The sequence below is a fragment of the Salvelinus sp. IW2-2015 genome, linkage group LG17 (assembly GCF_002910315.2).
Source record: "Salvelinus sp. IW2-2015 linkage group LG17, ASM291031v2, whole genome shotgun sequence".
Classification (NCBI taxonomy): domain Eukaryota; kingdom Metazoa; phylum Chordata; class Actinopteri; order Salmoniformes; family Salmonidae; genus Salvelinus; species Salvelinus sp. IW2-2015.
In genome coordinates this window covers 31,684,919-31,703,182 of record NC_036857.1, presented here as the reverse complement: position 1 = coordinate 31,703,182, position 18,264 = coordinate 31,684,919, and the positions used below count along the sequence as shown (strand labels likewise).

At 39.8% G+C, this 18,264-nt stretch overlaps 1 protein-coding gene across 1 annotated transcript in view; it reads left to right on the top strand.

Annotated features, from left to right (window-relative positions):
* Positions 1-18,264, top strand: part of LOC111976384 (kazrin-like) — a 114,000-nt gene that overhangs the window by 80,148 nt on the left and 15,588 nt on the right. The window contains exons 3-5 of the mRNA XM_024005181.2: positions 13,108-13,244; positions 13,584-13,754; positions 16,662-16,745. Coding sequence (XP_023860949.1) covers positions 13,108-13,244; positions 13,584-13,754; positions 16,662-16,745 — 392 coding nt within the window. The remainder of the gene's footprint in view (positions 1-13,107; positions 13,245-13,583; positions 13,755-16,661; positions 16,746-18,264) is intronic.

Sequence of the window (18,264 nt, the reverse complement as noted above, 5' to 3'; positions counted from 1 at the left end):
CAAACTTCCAAGCCTTTTTTTATTTTTGTATTGAAGATTTTTCATCTTGAGAAATAATCAAAGGGTTTTCACTCCTTCATAGTTCAATCTTCACCGTCCATTTGTCTCCAAGGAGTTGTAGAGTACCATTATCCACCAATCCCCAAACAAGACATTAACCAATCAGCAGGCCAAAATCCATAGATAAACTTTAGATGGTCTTCTTTAAATAACTCTTGTTTCATGAATTGCACCTCGGTATAATGAATTGTGATTGGTCGCTCGCCTCACCATTACCGAGCCTCATGTTCGCTGCATAAAAAGAGAGACATTACACAGAGTAATGAGACAGACATAAACCCTTTTTCCCTAAAAATATTAACACACTAGAACTAATGATCTATAAGAAATAACGGTGACAAATGCACTGGAAAACCGTTTGAATAGACATTAGGCGAAATAGAGCACATTTTATAAATTCACTCGGAAGAGATGGTTTTAACTCCATTCTAATGTCGACTTTATGGAAAACCTTATCAAGCGAGTTAAGGGTTATAGGAATTGTTGGGTCTTGAGCACTGCGTGAGTGGACATTTTAAATTGAACTCCCTTGTGTGCTTCTGTTATGGGGAAAAGTCCACAATGAAGTTGGCATTAAATGTGGAGAATGATACAGTTGTGTCTGTTGGCCATCAAGCAGCCTATTAATTTCTATGCCATTGTAGGCTACTGTAGCCTACCATTTGACACAATAAATATGTTGAAATTACGATATCACTGGAGTCATTGCAAATCCATTTGGCCACTTGTATAGCCTACCTGGAGCTGGCAAACAGATTTAATAAATAGCCTATTTAGCCAGTTTATTGCTGTTGTAGCCTTGTGTTATTATGCAATTTTTAAAGGCCATATTTTGTTAATTCAATTGGAAGTTATCAATTGTGATCATGGTCACAGATCTATCGCAATTGCCGATCAGCTTTTGTTGAAATGCATCAGATTGATGGTAACAGATGATGCTACAGGTAAAAAAATATATATATGTAAATGGCTGTTGTTGACAAGTATATTCAGTTCATATCCATCTTTTGAATATTTGATACAGTGATTGAAACTATGACCCCCATTCTCAGTAGCCTATTCCAGCATTAGCCTATATCTATTGGGCAACACAAGCACTTTCTTACCTCAAAATCGCCTCGCTATGTTGAATAAATCAATTTGAACTAAGCAAGCTGCTAAATCGTTCATTTGACATTTTTCCTAGGCTACTGTAAACTGTCTGAAATTAGATGTAGGCCTATCATGGGCCTACATCTAAATAAGAAAACCATGACAAAGTTTAACTACAATCATAAACCCAGATTTTATTCAGTAGCCTAGGCTTAGCTATTTGCATTATCCATTTTTTAAACCCAACGGTTTGTACTCAACATCTGGCACAATTGCCTGAAAATAACATTTGTTTTTTAAGTTTGTCCAAGTGTTTCTTGCCTGGAGATTTCATGACCCTCTGTCCAACTTTCATCACTCAAACTCGCCTGTCAGATTTATCCATAGCATTGCACATGCGAAAAGGGGATTTATTTACAATCGATAGCAGTCAAACAAGTTAAATTGACATCCATTGATGGAAATTATCTGGTAAATTTAATCCAGGAAAATGATATTTTCTCTTGAGACATGCAAATTAATTTGTTACGTCACGTTAGCTCGCAATAATCATTATTTTGATTGAAAACCGAATTTTGCTTCTTACGTCGCTACAAGTTACGTTGACATTTTCTTCTTAATTCGCTCGATAATGTAATGAAATAAGGGTTATAGAGAGCACTGAAATGCTAGAATCTGTGAGGGGTGGTTTCCATAGCTACTGCTCATTGTCTTGAAAAGTATAGACATATTTCTATGAATAACTGCCAGTGCCACATATAGTGCTCTATTTTCAGCTGGCGTTAAGGTGGGTCCATGCCCATCATGAAACAACAGATGAGAACCTCTGTGAATACCGGCAAACCTCGTATTTAGAAGTTATTTTCCTGTAATAATTGTTTGTTTTCCGTTTCATGTTTTTAAAAACCAAGCCCTCCGTAGGCTTACCATAGGACTACTATAACGAAGACTGGTTCGTTATAGTAGCAATGCGCAGTTTTTTTTTATCTTGCCGATTTTATGATATCATTACCTTGTATTTATTTGTTATTGGGAAAAAAATACGATTTGTTTTATTAAAACCAAACTGTCCTGGTTTTATGGTGAGGACGTCCGTGGCGTGCATTGCAAAGCAACTTCTGGAGAAGTGTGAATGCGATTTGTAAGATGGTTCCAATATGTATATAAAACATTATATTTGGGAGCAGTATAAGGGGGAGTGGACATTCTCCCTTTCTCTTTATATTGGATCTTTGTCCAGCGACTGAAAAGTTTAGATGTGCGTAAAACCCTCCATAGTCTGCGTTGTTTTAATATTATTTGCCCACTGAAATTATGGTGCCTGTAAGTGTATATAGCCTACTTAAAACAAGTTGTTTTGGATAGAATATGATTCGAATTATTCACTCTTTTCAGTTTATTTAATCTGGCTTATTGACAACATTTGGCATGTCCATGCTCAGCCATAATACAATGTACAGTAGGCCTAGCCCCTATATCAGTGTGAATGCTATTGTAATGAATACTCAGGGGGAAAAAATTGTAGATACACACGCAGAGCGCGGCAGGTGTTTATCTCGCCTTCCCAGAAGGCAGGAATCGTGGTCACAGGCAGGCAATGGTCATACACAGGTAGGCAAACAGACAGGTGAATCAAAACTAGGACTGAAGGCTATAACTGGTTCTCACAAACGAGCTAGGAAAAGGATTAGTAGAGTAGAGTCAAAACGAACAATACCTCACAAAGGCACAAGCAGAATGAACTGAACTAAATAAGGAGCTGATGAGACCAGGTGAGTAACTAGCACAGGTGAAATCAATGAACAAAAATGAAAGACAGGGCTACGTTCAAGAACACAAAGAAACAGGGCTACGTTCAAGAACACAAGGTTGACTAAGAAAAAAAACACAGAACCTTACAGCAATGTAGGTATTTCAACATTGAAGCCATGCAATTATTTAGAACAATGTGGACTGCAAACAGGCTCAAGTTAACATATTTAGCAAAGATGGGATAGGTCTACATTTTGTTATTTTGTTTCTGTAAGCTGTTTAGCAGACTAACATTGGAATTTGAGTTTATTCCATGGCAATACATAAAAGACCGTAAATTCACAACTTGAAGCAACTACATATTTAGCCATGGAGGACGTTCGGATAGGCCAATGAGGGGCCAAGCCATCGACACACCCACAACTTGTTTATTCATCAAAACCCAGCCCTTTCACGCCAGTGCCAGCAACTGCGCCAATAATTGTACTTGTAAAAATAGCTCAAATATTTCTGACACCCCCCCCCGAAATATATAGCATTACTGCCCAGTGCATAGATTGACCATTGTGTTAGATTTGTTAAAACATAGTCCCTAGTCTTTGATGCTGAATAGATACAGATTGTGTCAAAAGTGAGAGGATTAAATAAAAAACGCAAATACAGTCAAGAAATGGCGAGTGTGTTCAAATTCACCAACGCTGTAAGAGCAACACTGCAGTACCAAGTTTTGGGTCAGTCACAGTAATGACTGAATCGGATAATCAAGTTGAGTGGGTTTCTCAAATTCAGCGCAAGCTAATAAATCTGTCAGCTCAATTTAATTTGAGTTATTTTCATTTTCAACTTCATCTTCATATCAAAGTATCTGCTGTTTCTCTGCCCCTGTACTACTGGTCTTCACACACACTCATATCTGAGGCTCCCTGGACTACCAGTTAATGAGGAATGTTTGATCCATTATTAATGGTTTCTCCCCTGGTTGCCCTGGCTCGCTTGTAAACTACAGGATCTCTACAGCAGTGAGGGTCATAGGTCAGTCTGGAGGCTTGTGGGTAAATGGTACATTTCAGGTCATGACAGAGCTGTTGGGTATAGCATAGAAATACTGAGTAGTAGGACATAACCAAGGCCAAGTCCTGAAAATAACCCTTTTGCCTATATAGTGCATTACTATTGGCCAGATCCTTCAGGCAATATTCAATATAGGGAATGTAGTGCACTATATAGGGAATATGGTCCCATTTCAGACTTGCCAGAATTCTTCCATCACATGAAGATCACTCATGTAACAGGCATTTCTAAGTTCCAGACTTAAATAGACAATGAATCCCCATCATATAGTCCAAAGGCTCTTTTTATGTTCTCTCCCAATTGTGCTTGGAGCTGATAGCATGTTAAAAGCCTGGCCCTTCTCTCTAATTTGGAGAGGCAACATGGATTGGCTTCAGTCATTAGTGAAAAGAACGTCATTATCCGAATGGGAGATTTTGATGACTCAAGAGGCTCTCTTCTCTTGAGTGCTGGGCCTGAGCTGAAGCGGACCTCTGGGACCGGAATTAGAGGACCAAAACTGTCTCCAACATCTCTGAAGATTCACACTGTAATCACCAAAATAGTAGACCAAGCTTGAATGGCACCCTATTCCCTTTGTAGTGCACTACTTTTATTTTGTAAGTAGTGCACTACATAGGGAATAGGGTGCCATTTAAGATATKATTCCTACATAAGGCTGAATCCTGGAGGTGCATTTAAAAGAAAATCCATTGATGCTACAAACATTGTGCCTGGTAGTGTTTTTGTAGCAGGAGTCACTTTTTTTCTGTGACAAAAAAGATACATGAGGATAATTTTATAACACTCCCTCAAAAATCCTTCACACAATCCTACACATGCCTCATCACAACCACAGGAATCTTATATTCATTCTTTACAACAGTGATGTTTTTTTTCCTGAGACATTTTGAGTCATGATTTATGTTATACATGTCATATTTAATATATTTTGTACATACTGACTTAACATCAATAAATATTGGGGGTTGAATTCACAAAAAGTAAGCAACGGTACAGACTCTCATTTTCAAGGGTTGCAATCACATTTGTTGAAAACTCAATTGAATATCCGCCAAAATCAAATATTGATTTGACATTGTCCGGTTTTTCCCGGTTGGTTGACTTGCGTCTTGGAAAACTATAAAACTGAAAGCCCACAACAACAAAAGTGATGTGTTTTTTTCCAGTGGAAAATTAGTATATCAGCCTGTTTCCTGCTGAAGACTCATTATGGTCAGTCCGCTTCCCACTGTGGTTCAGTCACAAGACACAGGAAGTAGGATCCTCTTGAGCCACGAGAGCTCCCACAGGAACATGATGTTCCCAACACACTACTGAATGAAGCCACTTCACCACTTCATGTCCCCCCCATCTCCTCTCCAAACACTCCAGGTGCACTACAGAGAAGGGTATAGGCTTTTAGTGTGCTATCAGCTCACAATATAAAGGCTGTGTCGGAAATGGTAACCTGTTCCCTAATAGTGCACTACTTTTGACCAGAGTCCACAGGGCTCTGTTCAAAACCAGTACACTATATAGGGAATAATGTTCCGTTTCGGGCACAGCCACAGTATGAAAGAACCCCAACTGCTATTGTCAAAAGAGCGTGTGCTTTGTGTGATCAAAACCACTTTTGCCAGTGTCTCACAGACAATGATGAGATAAGGTTGAACAAATGGGGTATGGTTTTGGTCTGTGATGTGTTTGGGGAACCGTGGGTAGATTGGTCTGTGTCCTGCTGCTGGCAATGCATTTGTTTTACCAGTGTGGTTTGTTCTCTCAATCCCACTGTTACCTGGAGTGCCCTTGAGCTGATGAATACACGCATGCATGCACGCACGCACGCACACACATAGTGTATGTTAATACACATGCATTAATTCACAAACATACACACATGCGAACATCCACACATACACAGGTGCTTGTTCCATCACAGAGACAGTGTTTGAAAAGACATCAATTCAACATTTATTTTTCCACTGCCTTGTCCTCAAACTCAACACCTACACACAACATTAGCTCTAGGTCTATTTGCCCAGATCCTTTGTGGTTTGCCCTGTCTCATATTATGACTTTTGGAGGGCCAGTCTTGGACAAGCCCCCCGTGCTTCTGAGAATGGAAGCAATTAATATGGCAGACAGCAAATGAGGCACCCTGGCGATTTCCTCTCACCTGTCCGGCTTAGCACAGAACCTCTGGCTCTCTGAATGAACTGAGACAACCCCAATTCTGGTTGTTTATGAATGCACCCCACCCCTCCATGCACTGTGACAATGAACAAGGCTTTGCCGGGTTGTAGAGAGTTTTTGTTGCCGAACAGTTGCCGATGCAAAGGGGGCTTTGATATAGTTTCCAGCAGCATGTGCAAAAATCACTGAAGCTGGAGACTCATATCTCCCTCACTAGCTTTAACCACCAGCTGCCAGAGCAGCTCACAGATCACTGCACCTGTACATAGCCCATCTGTAAATAGCCCATCCAACTACCTCATCCCAATACTGTATTTATTTCTTTATTTATCTTGCTCCTTTGCACCCCAGTATCTCTACTCGCACATTCATCTTCTGCACATCTATTCACTCCAGTGTTTAATTGATATATTGTAATTACTTCGCCACCTTGGCCTATTTATTGCCTTACCTCCTTTATCTTACCTCATTTGCACACACTGTATATAGACTTTTTCTACTGTATTATTGACTGTATGTTTGTTTATTCCATGTGTAACTTTGTGTTGTTGTATGTGTCGAACTGCTTTGCTTTATCTTGGCCAGGTCGCAGTTGTAAATGAGAACTTGTTCTCAACTAGCCTACCTGGTTAAATAAAGGTGAAATAAATACAAAAAAAATAAAAAGAATGTGCAGAGAGGAGCGGAGCTTCTTGTTGGCCTGACCAATGAGGGGGTTCTTGCGGTCCGGCCTGGTGGTTCAGTCATACATCACGTTGGCATGGTGATTTGTTCACGTTTGCATGGTGATTTGTCTCCTGGAGACCGTGGGTGAACAGAGGGGATAAAAAGGAGGTGAATCTGTCCTTGTGAAAAGTTTGCGCTGGGATGGTCAAATCAAATTAAATTGTATTTGTCACATGCTTTGTAAACAACAAGTGTAGACTAACAGTGAAGTGCTTACTTACAGGCCCTTCCCAACAATGCAGAGAGAGAAAAAAAACACGTGGAATAAATATACAATGAGTAATTATTCCTGTAAGTCGCTCTGGATAAGAGCGTCTGCTAAATGAATAAAATGTTAACACTGTATACACGAGATACCAGTACCGAGTCGATGTGCAGGGGTACGAGGTAATTGAGGTAGATATGCACAAACAGGTAGGGGTAAAGTGACTAGGCAACAGGATAGATAGACAGTAGCAGCATCGTATGTGATGAGTCAAAGATGGTGCATATATTAGATGTCGCCGTACTGTATTGCCGCCGTTTTCCGAGCTACGACCCAACTTTGCTATTTTGATTCTTTCGCCATGTATTTTTACTTTATTTTCACAAAATGTATCCACTATCATTTCTTATACAGTACTTCCAAAGTTTTGGCAAAATTGCTTAACCTCTCTTGGGCACGTGAGACGGTAACGTCCCAGCTCTTCAACAGCCAGTGAAACTGCTGGGCGCCAAATTCAAATACAGAACTACTCATTATAAAAATTCAGAAAACAAGACATATTTTACATAGGTTTAAAGATTAACTTCTTGTGAATCCAACCACGGTGTCAGATTTAAAAAATGCTTTACGGCGAAAGCATACATTACGATTATGAGAACATAGCCCACAAGACAAATCATTACAAACAGTAGCCAGCCAGATAGAACAGTTACACAATTTAGAAATAGAGATAAAATTAATCCCTTACCTTTGATGATATTCATATGGTTGCACTCAGCAGACATTCATTTACTCAATAAATGTTCCTCTTGTTCGATAAAGTCTCTTTATACCCAAAAAACTCAGTTTTGTTCGCGCGTTTTCTTCAGTAATCCACAGGCTCAAACGCAGTCAAAACAGGAAGACAAAAAAATCCTAATTGTATCCATAAAGTTCATAGAAACATGTCAAACGATGTTTATATTCAAACCTCAGGTTGTTTTTAGCCGAAATAATCGATACTATTTCAACCGGACAATAACGTTGTCAATATAAAATGTAAACAAGAAACGCACTCTCTCAGTTGTGCGCAAGAAAAAGCTCAGTGAAACTTTAGYGRRCACTCATTCAGACTGCTCTTACTTCCTKATTTTTCAGAATACAAGACTGAAACACTTTCTAAAGACTGTTGACATCTAGTGGAAGGCATAGAAACTGCAAGTTGAGTCCTAAGTCAAGGGATACTGTAATGGCATTGAATAGAAAACTACAAACCAAAGAAAAAACTACTTCCTGAATGGATTCTTCTCAGGTTTTCGCCTGCCAAATCAGTTCTGTTAAACTCAGACACTATTTTAACAGTTTTGGAAACTTTAGAGTGTTTTCTATCCAAATCTACCAGTTATATGCATATCATATCTTCTGGGCCCGAGAAACAGGCCGTTTAATTTGGGCATGCATTTCATCCAAAATTCCGAATGCTGCCCCCTACCCTAGAGAAGTTAAGGACAACAAAGTCAAGAATTTGGAGAGGTCCATCGCAAAGCCCTGACCTCAATTTTATATAAAATGTGTCGTCAGAACTAAAAAAGAAATAAAAGCTGAAATAAATAATTCTCTCTACTATTATTCTGACATTTCACATTCTTAAAATAAAGTGGTGATCCTAGCTGACCTAAGAGAGGGAATTTTTACTAGGATTAAATATCAGAAATTGTGAAAATTAAAGAGTTTAAAGGTATTTGGCTAAGGTATATGTAAACTTCTGACTTCAACTGTAACGATCTGTGTGAGGCTATAAAGAAGCAGGAAGACTTGAAACCGGAGGCTGATTTCCCCGTTTGCCGGCAAACTTTATTCCACGTCATTAAGACACGTGATGCCCAACTAAAATCAACAAGTCTCCTTTGCCACTAGGGGCAATAGAGACCTAGACCACTGTTAATCTACCCGCAAGCATATAAAGTTCTCCCTGGGCGGCAGGTAACCTGGTGGGTAGGAGCATTGGGCCAGTAACCGAAAGGTTGCTGGATCGAATCTCAGAGCTGATAAGTTACAAATCTGTCGTTCTGCCCCTGAGCAAGGCAGTTAACCCAATGTTCCCTGGGTGCCGATGACGTGGATGTCAATTAAGGCAGCCCCCCGCACCTCTCTGATTCAGAGGGGTTGGGTTAATTGCGGAAGACACATTTCAGTTGAATGCATTCAGTTGTACAACTGACTAGGTATCCATCTTTCCCATTCGGCAAATCACATAATGACTCTGTACTCCTGCTTCCTGGTCACACGCAGAAGCTCAAACAAGAYGCAGAAGTGACTCGCTCAGTTGAGAAATGGTCATCAGAACCAGATATTATGCTACAGGATTGCTTTGCTAGCGCTGATTGGAATATGTTCAGAGACTTTGCCGATAACATTAACGAGCTAACCACTTCCGTCACCGGCTTCATTAGGTTATCAAGGTGGTGCCGATAGACATGGCCACTCGGTTTCTAGCTTCTTAGCATCTTTGCAGTTTGATGATTTGTTTGTTATTTCTTGCGTTATTACATACAGCCGGAAATACATTTTGGATATCAGAGTGGCGGAAACTCACCAGCATATCGACCAGAAATACGACAGCAGGTGCCCACTCACTTTTGGTCATGTAGTGTATCTGGCAGCTCTCACAAAATGAATACATGCTAATCCAGTAATAATTTTCAAAGATAAAGATATAAAAGTGGTAATTAGAAACAACAATGAGAATTAATGACCATTTTAAAAGTTTCTATGAAATTGTACACTAGCGTTCAAAAGTTCAGGGTGACTTAGAAAGGTTCTTGTTTTTGAAAGCAAAGCACATTTTTTGTGCATTAAAACAACATCAAATTGATCAGAAATACAGTGTAGATATTGTTAATGTTGTAAATGACTATTGTAGCTGGAAACGGCTGATATTTTATGGAATATCTACATAGGCGTACTGAGGCCCATTATCAGCAACCATCACTCCTGTGTTCCAATGGCACGTTGTGTTACATATCTGCCATTTCAGAATCTGTAAACTTTTTTTCTTGCACTTTAAAAGATAAATATTTAGCCTATAGCCATACTATTTGGCTAATGAATGGCCTAATATTTAGCTTCTTACTTCGGCTACACATCACTAGCCTTTCTCTTCCAGCTGTTCCAGTGTACATGCTATATAGCTGGTGTAGTCAACCCTGGTCCTGGAGTGCTGCAGGCACTTTATGTTTTTGATTTAACCAACCTGGAATACCAGGTGTGTTGAATTTAGGCAACCATTGAACTGATCATATAGCTCAGTTGTTCAGGTGTGGTGCCTCACTGGAACATAATCCTGCAGTACCTGCAACACTCCAGTAACAGGGTTTCCTACCCCTGAGCTATAGGCTACGCAAGCCTCTCTGCAATAGGCCATTCCTCTTCTCGTGAAATCCCAGGAAAAGCTATAGGACATTTATTTATTTTTTATATTTACACTAGGCTTAATAGCCTATTCAGGGAAAGAAGCAGGCTTGCTCTTGTTAATTGATGAATGTAAAGCAGGCCTACAGCATAGAAAATGCATGTTGGGGAATGTTGAGGAGAGAAAGTGCATTGGTGTGATCACTTTTGGCCAATTATGATAACATTGTTGCACTGATGCATTGCAAATAGTTGCACAGGACAGACAGAGAGACGAGCACAGTGAAAAAGAAGACCCAAAGGCATTGTCAACCATTAGAAAAATGGAAATCACTTGCAAACCACTTGAGCAATGAGGGAATGACATGCTGTAATAGATGTGCAGGTTTAACAGTGTTTGTTTTTGAATCGCTACTTTTAAATACGAGTTACTATATTCTTTTCATTCTTGCCACTAGGGGGTGCCATTTCGACAGTCCAAATTCGTCTCCAAATTAAACTGCCTCGTACTCAATTCTTGCTCGTACAATATGCATATTATTATTACTATTGGATAGAAAACACTCTCTTGTTTCTAAAACCGTTTGAATTATGTCTGTGGGTGAAACAGAACTCGACTTAGAGCAATTTTCCTATGTGTATGTCAGAATTCAGAATTGTACTGGCTGTTCTGAGACCTGTGTATTAATTTGCCTGTCCTCTATTGGTTGAGATGCACTGCATACGCCTTCCCTGGGTGTCAGCGAATAGGGAGACTTGAAATGGACTCTCTGCGTAGTCCCAAAGGTTATAATTGAATTGGAATCACGGTGGCCAATCTTTTGGATCTTCGCTCGGGCGCGAAAGAGGAGCTTTGCGTATCGTTGTGGAAGCTCTGGTTTTAGCTCCTTAGATAATTCCGGTCATGTTTTTATCGATATAAGCTTTAAAGACATCATAATCTTGTTATTTTGAACCGAATTATTTCAGTTTATATCAGTTTATTGCGATTTTCTGGCATTTCTTTGTGACGCACTTTCAAGAGTTGGACACTTTCCCTGTACATGCCGAACGTTAGTGGCCATTTCGACAGGACAAGAGGACATCAGCGATTGCATTAAGAACTAATTTGTCTTTCAAATGCTGTCCACGCTGTATTTTTTAGTCAAGTTTATGATTATTTAATGATTAGACTAAGTCACTCTCCAAGATGGCGCCCGACATTTTCTGCCCAGTTTAGCTACTTTTCTCATTGTATAACCACGATTTTTGTGGCTAAATATGCACATTTTCGAACAAACTCTATATGCATTGTGTAATATGATGTTACAGGACTGTCATCTGAAGAATTCTGAGAAGGTTAGTGAAAAAATTAATATATTTTGTGTGGCGATAGCGTTATCGCCCCCTTTGCCTTGATTTAATGCTGGGTGATGTAGCTCATGTGGTATGCTAATATAACGATATATTGGTTTTCGCTGTAAAACACTTAGAAAATCTGAAATATTGTCTGGATTCACAAGATCTGTGTCTTTCGATTGCTGTAGGCTGTGTATTTTTCAGAAATGTTTTAGGATGAGTATTTTGGTAATTGACGTCGGTCTCTGTAATTATTCCGGCTGCTTCCAACGCTATTTCAGATTGCAGCTGCAATGTACAACTGTGATTTATACCTGAAAAATGCACATTTTTCTAAAAAAACATATCCTATACCATAAATATGTTATCAGACTGTCATCTTATGAAGTTGTTTCTTGGTTAGTGGGCTATATATATCTTTATTTAGTCGAATTAGTGATAGCTACTGATGCAGGAAAAAAATGGTGGACAAAAAAAAGTTGTGTCTTTTGCTATGGTGGTTAGCTAATAGAAATACATATTTTGTCTTCCCTGTAAAACATTTAAAAAATCGGAAATGATGGCTGGATTCACAAGATCTGTATCTTTCATTTGGTGTCTTGGACTTGTGATTTCATGAACATTTGATTATATGATATCCCTGTCGCTTTAGGCTAGGCTATGCTAGTCAGCTTTTTTGATGGGGGGGGATCCCGGATCCGGGTTTGTGACTCTATAAAGGTTAAGACTACATGTAGCCTACATTGAAGTGTTATTTGCAGTTGTCACTATGATAATGAACACACCCTGAAAGCATTGAATGGTCTGAACCAGTATCTGTACATTAGAGACTTCATGAATGGTCTTGTATTACCACCTTATTAATAGGCAGCAAGCAATATACATTGATCAGTTGATTGACAGGTGTAGGGCTGCAGAACGATAAACTGTCAGTGTTCTCTAGTGTGGATGCTCACCAACGTTTTCGTTTTTGGCTTGTTGGATGGCCTTTAACTTTGACACAACACAACTAACGTTATTATCACAACAGAACTAGCCCACTAGTAGGTCAAACTAACGTTAGCGAACTTCAATTAAATAAATATTACATTACATTTATACACTTGTTTACTTTACTTTTTTTATACTCTATAAATGGACTCCTTCAAATAATTTGGTTTGCCACAGGCGCGCCGCAGTAGGGAAGTAAAGCAGAAGTTGAATCCATCACTTCCATTCTTTGGCTGTGCCCATAGCAATGTTTGAAAATGAGGTGGATAGAAGCTATGCTAACCGGGTCTCTCTTATTATCTCCATAGCGATGAAGGCGGACCGGAAGCATTTGAAGGCGGAGAAAGCAGATCTCGTCAACCAGATGCAGCAGCTCTATGCCACGCTAGAGAGCCGAGAGGAGCAGTTAAGGGACTTCATCCGCAACTACGAACAGCACAGAAAAGTATGACACGTCTCACACACACAGACATACAATGCTGGGCATGCAGCAAAAGGCTTGAGTAGTTAGCTGTAATTAATATAGAAAGTACACATCAATCGCACGCTTCACAGAAGTTGTGTAATGATTGTCATGAACTTATGTTATGGGATAAGTGATTGAATAGATTAATGAATGTGTGCTGATTCCTTACTCGATCTAACACTATTACTCTGGTCTTTTGCTCTCTCCCTTTCTCTTATCTGTCTCTCGCCTCTCTCTGCCCCTCTTTCTCCCCCTCCCTCTCTCTGCCCCTCTCCTCTTACTTTCTTCTCTCCCTCTCTTCCCTTGTCTCTCTGTCAGGAGAGTGAGGATGCAGTGAAGGCGCTGGCTAAGGAGAAGGACCTGTTGGAAAGGGAGAAGTGGGACCTGCGGCGGCAGACCAAGGAATCCACAGAGCATGCCGGCGCCCTGCGCTCCCAACTGGACCTAAAGGAGAACAGGATCAAGGAGCTGGAAGCAGAGTTGGCCATGGTGAGACACACACACCTACAGTGGTTCTTCCTTTAAAAGTGACAAGCTTATGCCGTGACCATTAGTGGTAGACGGTGGCATTCTGTCATTGCACCACACTATCACAAGGGGGAGTTAGAATGCTGATCTATCGGTAGTCTAAACTGTGGCACAAATTGACTATCCAATCGTAAATTAATGGAGGCGTTTTCAGTCTGAGTCTTCTCTGGCACTAGAGTCCTGCATCAGGCAACAACAACAAAAAACTGTTGGTGGTCCTGGAGTTAAGAGAGAACTTGGGTAAATACAAAGGGGGAATTTCACTTGACATGTGAATTGACGATTTTCGAAAAATAGGCACGGTGGGCTTTTGGTTTCTCTCCCTCTAAAAACAGAAATAAATCATTCTAAATAACAAACTGCCTTTATTTACAAATTAGTAAGAATGTCTCACCCCATGTTCAAGAATGGCCTTTTTCCCTTTATTCAGATTACAACCACTCACTTTCGGTTATTTCAAAATGAAATCATCTCCAACATATCGTTATTTTTTTAAACAAGCCATAGAAAGTTGGTTGAAATTTCAGTTTAATCCACCAGAAAAGATACAACAAATATTGTACTTAAACTCAAATATACTATTTGATGAAAAAAACTTTATCAATTGGAACCTTTATCAAAATAAGGAACTTGTCTGTCGGCCCTGCATTAAAGACCAACATTGATTAACGACAATTGTGATAAATAAAATAAAATATACCAGTTTCATTTAAGGACCAAAAAATTTAAAGCTGTGCCATATAGATTACAAAATAGTTTGGAAGAGATTTTCGATGTACCGATTCCATGGCACATGGTTTATGAATTGACACGTAATTGTCTGTTTATTATAACCTACTGCAGGCCTAAAACCTATGGGTTTAATTAACCTTATGAATTAATGATTATATTGAAGATAGAAGTCTTCTCTTAATGAGTTCCAAGAGCCGATCTGTTATCCAACGATGATTATTATTATTATTAACCCTGCATTATAATTATATAAAAGCCCCTTAGATATAAATGTTGGAGATATTTGGTTTTCACAAGCGTAGCAGGCTGTGAATTCTGCAAACAACATTTCCAGGATGGGCTATTAGCAGGACAATAGACTCTTCAACCTTTACAAAAAGATAGTCTCACAACTCGGCTACTGTAGGTGTGGGAAAAAAATCCCCCCAACTTGCAATGTATTAAGAACTCTAAAGTTTTACATTTCTAACTCCAAACCTCATGCAACTTGCAAAATGTCGGATCAAGCATATACTGTACAGTATTTAAGCTTTCGTTAAAAAAAGAATGATAAAAATACTCTTTCAAAATGAAGATGTTTATTTCAACTATCAGCAGGACAATAGGGAGTAAATATCACGGAATGACAGAGCATGGGACTGGTCTTGATAAATCAATCAGATTTTTATTTGGAAATGTTAGGATATTTTGCTCTTCACTTAGTAGCTTAGGCCTACTCTCGACAGGTCCCGTTGTACAGCGCCATATTTTCCTAACTGAAACCAGTACTGAATTCGCTTTAGATTGTAAAATGTATCAGCTGATGCATTGGTCCAGAGCCAGGTGGTATTGGTGGAGAGTCAGTCGGAGAATGACGCGTTGAAGAGGGTGAGGCACAAGATGGAGTCGCATGCCAGGCACACCTGTGAGCTCTGGAACTCAACCTCCTGTTTGTCGACTCTGCAAACAGCGTTTTCTTGATGGGCTATAAGCCATCCACCCATGATGTACTATCAGCAGGACAATAGACTCTTGCCGAGTTTAGGGACTTTAAATGTACAGTATCAATGGATGTTTGCAAGACATGTCACTTCTCCTATATATTTTCCATAGCCCACCAAATGCACTGTTTTCTAACCACATCTGAATGGATCCATAACAAATTGGGAATAAATATCACTGAATGACAGAGCATGGGGACTGGTTGTTATAAATAAATCAGATTTTCATGGAAATGTAAGGATTATTTTGCTCTTCACTCGCAGTCACTTAGTAGCCTAGGCATACTCCCGACTGGTCACGTTGTACAACGCCATATTTCCCTAACTGAAACCCTTAATTAAATCGCTTTAGCCGTGATTGTAAAATGAATCAAAGCTCCCTTTGTTATTCAGTTGTATAACTAAAATGCTTGACTGTATTTAAAGACATGGATAACTTGTATGCTGTGTGATGACATGCACAAATTAATGAGTGATTGATTGATGTACTGTATATTTAAGTAGGCCTTTATGCCAATAAGTAAGTTATGCTAAAACAGCTACAGTAACAAATGCATTTTCATTTTCTTGGAATAGAAACTCATTGTATAGTGCCATATTTTCCAAACGGAAACCCTTAGGCCTTCAGTACATCAGCTACAGTAAGAAATGCATTTCCGTTAGAAAAACCATAATAATCATCAAAATAATTAAGCTACATTTCTAAAAATCTATCCAATATAGTCTGTTCTATTCAAGGCTCCCTTTGACTCTGTGGCCTACAGCTCCATATCGTTTCAATAACTTAGCTTCTCAAAGATGCCCTCTGGAGGGCAAACTAGTACTAACTACCATTAATGGCAACAATGGCTGACACTTAATAACTTCCATAGAATTTTGTGGCAGCCCGCAAACACTGTTGCAGTACGACGCAACTTTTAAAGGAAGAACCACTGTACATACATACACATGCACACACGAAACACACACACAAAAGCACACAGATACAGAAGTGCACACACACACACACTTGTTCGAGCCTGGTCAGCAATCCAGGGTAAGTGGAAACCCAGAGGTTTGTTGCATCTGTGTTGCTGGATCATTACACTTCTTCTACACAACGTGAAGAGCAGACCCTTTCAATGTGTGTGTGTGCCCTCCCTGTCTCCCCCCTCAGATAAGTAACTGTGTGACACAGAAAATGGAATACCGGGTGTTTGATCGCCCCGTCGACAGGCAGCCCTCCCCTAGGGTCATGGCGGTAAGAACGGTCCCCCTGCTCGCCCCTCTTTGTGACACCCTCTCTCTCTCTCTCGAAGCGTGCCCCCATCCCCCTGATCTTCTCTCCTGTGTGAAATCCTTTCAGGGAGTCTTGTTTGCACCGGACCTGGGTTCAAATAGTATTGGAAATCCTCCAAATGCTATCGCTGTGCTTGATTGAGCTTGCCTGGCGCAACGGAAACCAATCTACCAACCCGTACATCTGGCACTCCAGGCACGCTCGAGCAATTGAATACTATTTGAACCCAGGTCTGGTATTCACGTGTATAACTAAGCTCCTGGTTGATGCCAATGGCTGTATAATCTCCTAAAGGCATGACCTCTAAATCAATTTGTGGATGATTTGAACGTGCTCAATCTGATTGACCCCTTTCTTGGTTTCATGTAACTTCTGACTGGAAGGATCATCTGGTGTGATTGTTAGGAAACTGCATTGATTAATTCACTAACAGAGTTCCCCATGGTTGACCAGGTAGATGGTTAGCACTCTGTCCTGCATGTCTAAGGATTGTGAACGGGTGATTAAGGTGGCGTTGTTGGTAATCATGGTGACGAGGATGATGATGGTGTGACGATGATCGTGATGATATGGGTGATGATTATGGTGGTGTTAGTGAAGATGATGGTGATAATTGTGGCGAAAATCATGATAATGTTCTTCGTAGCTTGCTGCATGGCATGACAGTATTGTGAAGACATCTTTCCTATTTCACTGTACAGTACACCAATGTGAACCTTTACCCATCGTGCACACCCTTGAACACACTTTTCTAATAAGCGGATAAGAGCACAAACACCTGAAAATATACACACACACTTCCTAACTCTCACACTCCCTCCCATTGTTCTGCCAGAAGATGATGTGCGACTCTGTGGCAGAGACCCGTGGAGCAGATGCAGACATTAAACGAATAAACTTACAGTATCAGTCAAAAGTTTTAGAACACCTACTCAAAGGTTCTTCTTATTTTTACTATTATTCTACACTGTAGAATAATAGTGAAAAAAATCAAAATATTGATTGTTAAACAAATCAAAATATATTTTATATTTGAGATTCTTCAATGTAGCCACCCTTTGCCTTGATGACAGCTTTGCACACTCTTGGAGTTCTCCCTTGAGTATCTCCCTTGATCCTAGGTCCTGGCAGAGTTGTGCAGACTCAGGACAACTGAGCTTAATAGATAATCCTTTCTACTGCAGTTTTTTTTAAGATATAACGTTAGGCATGGAGAATTGCAAATATGTTACTACTGCTCTCAATAACATTGCTGCCCTGAGGCGTTATCGACAAAGGTCAGTGGGAAAAAGTTGTAATGGACTACTTTCTGTAGGACGATCGTGCCATGCTGACTTTCTCTGACTTTGAAAATGAATCAGATGATGAGGAAATCCCTAATGTAGGTAAAAACATTTTAATTGAAGACATTTTAGAGTCTTCTGATGACAGTGATGGGGAAGAAACGGCGATCAACAGTGTTGTTTGTCACGGAAGAAGT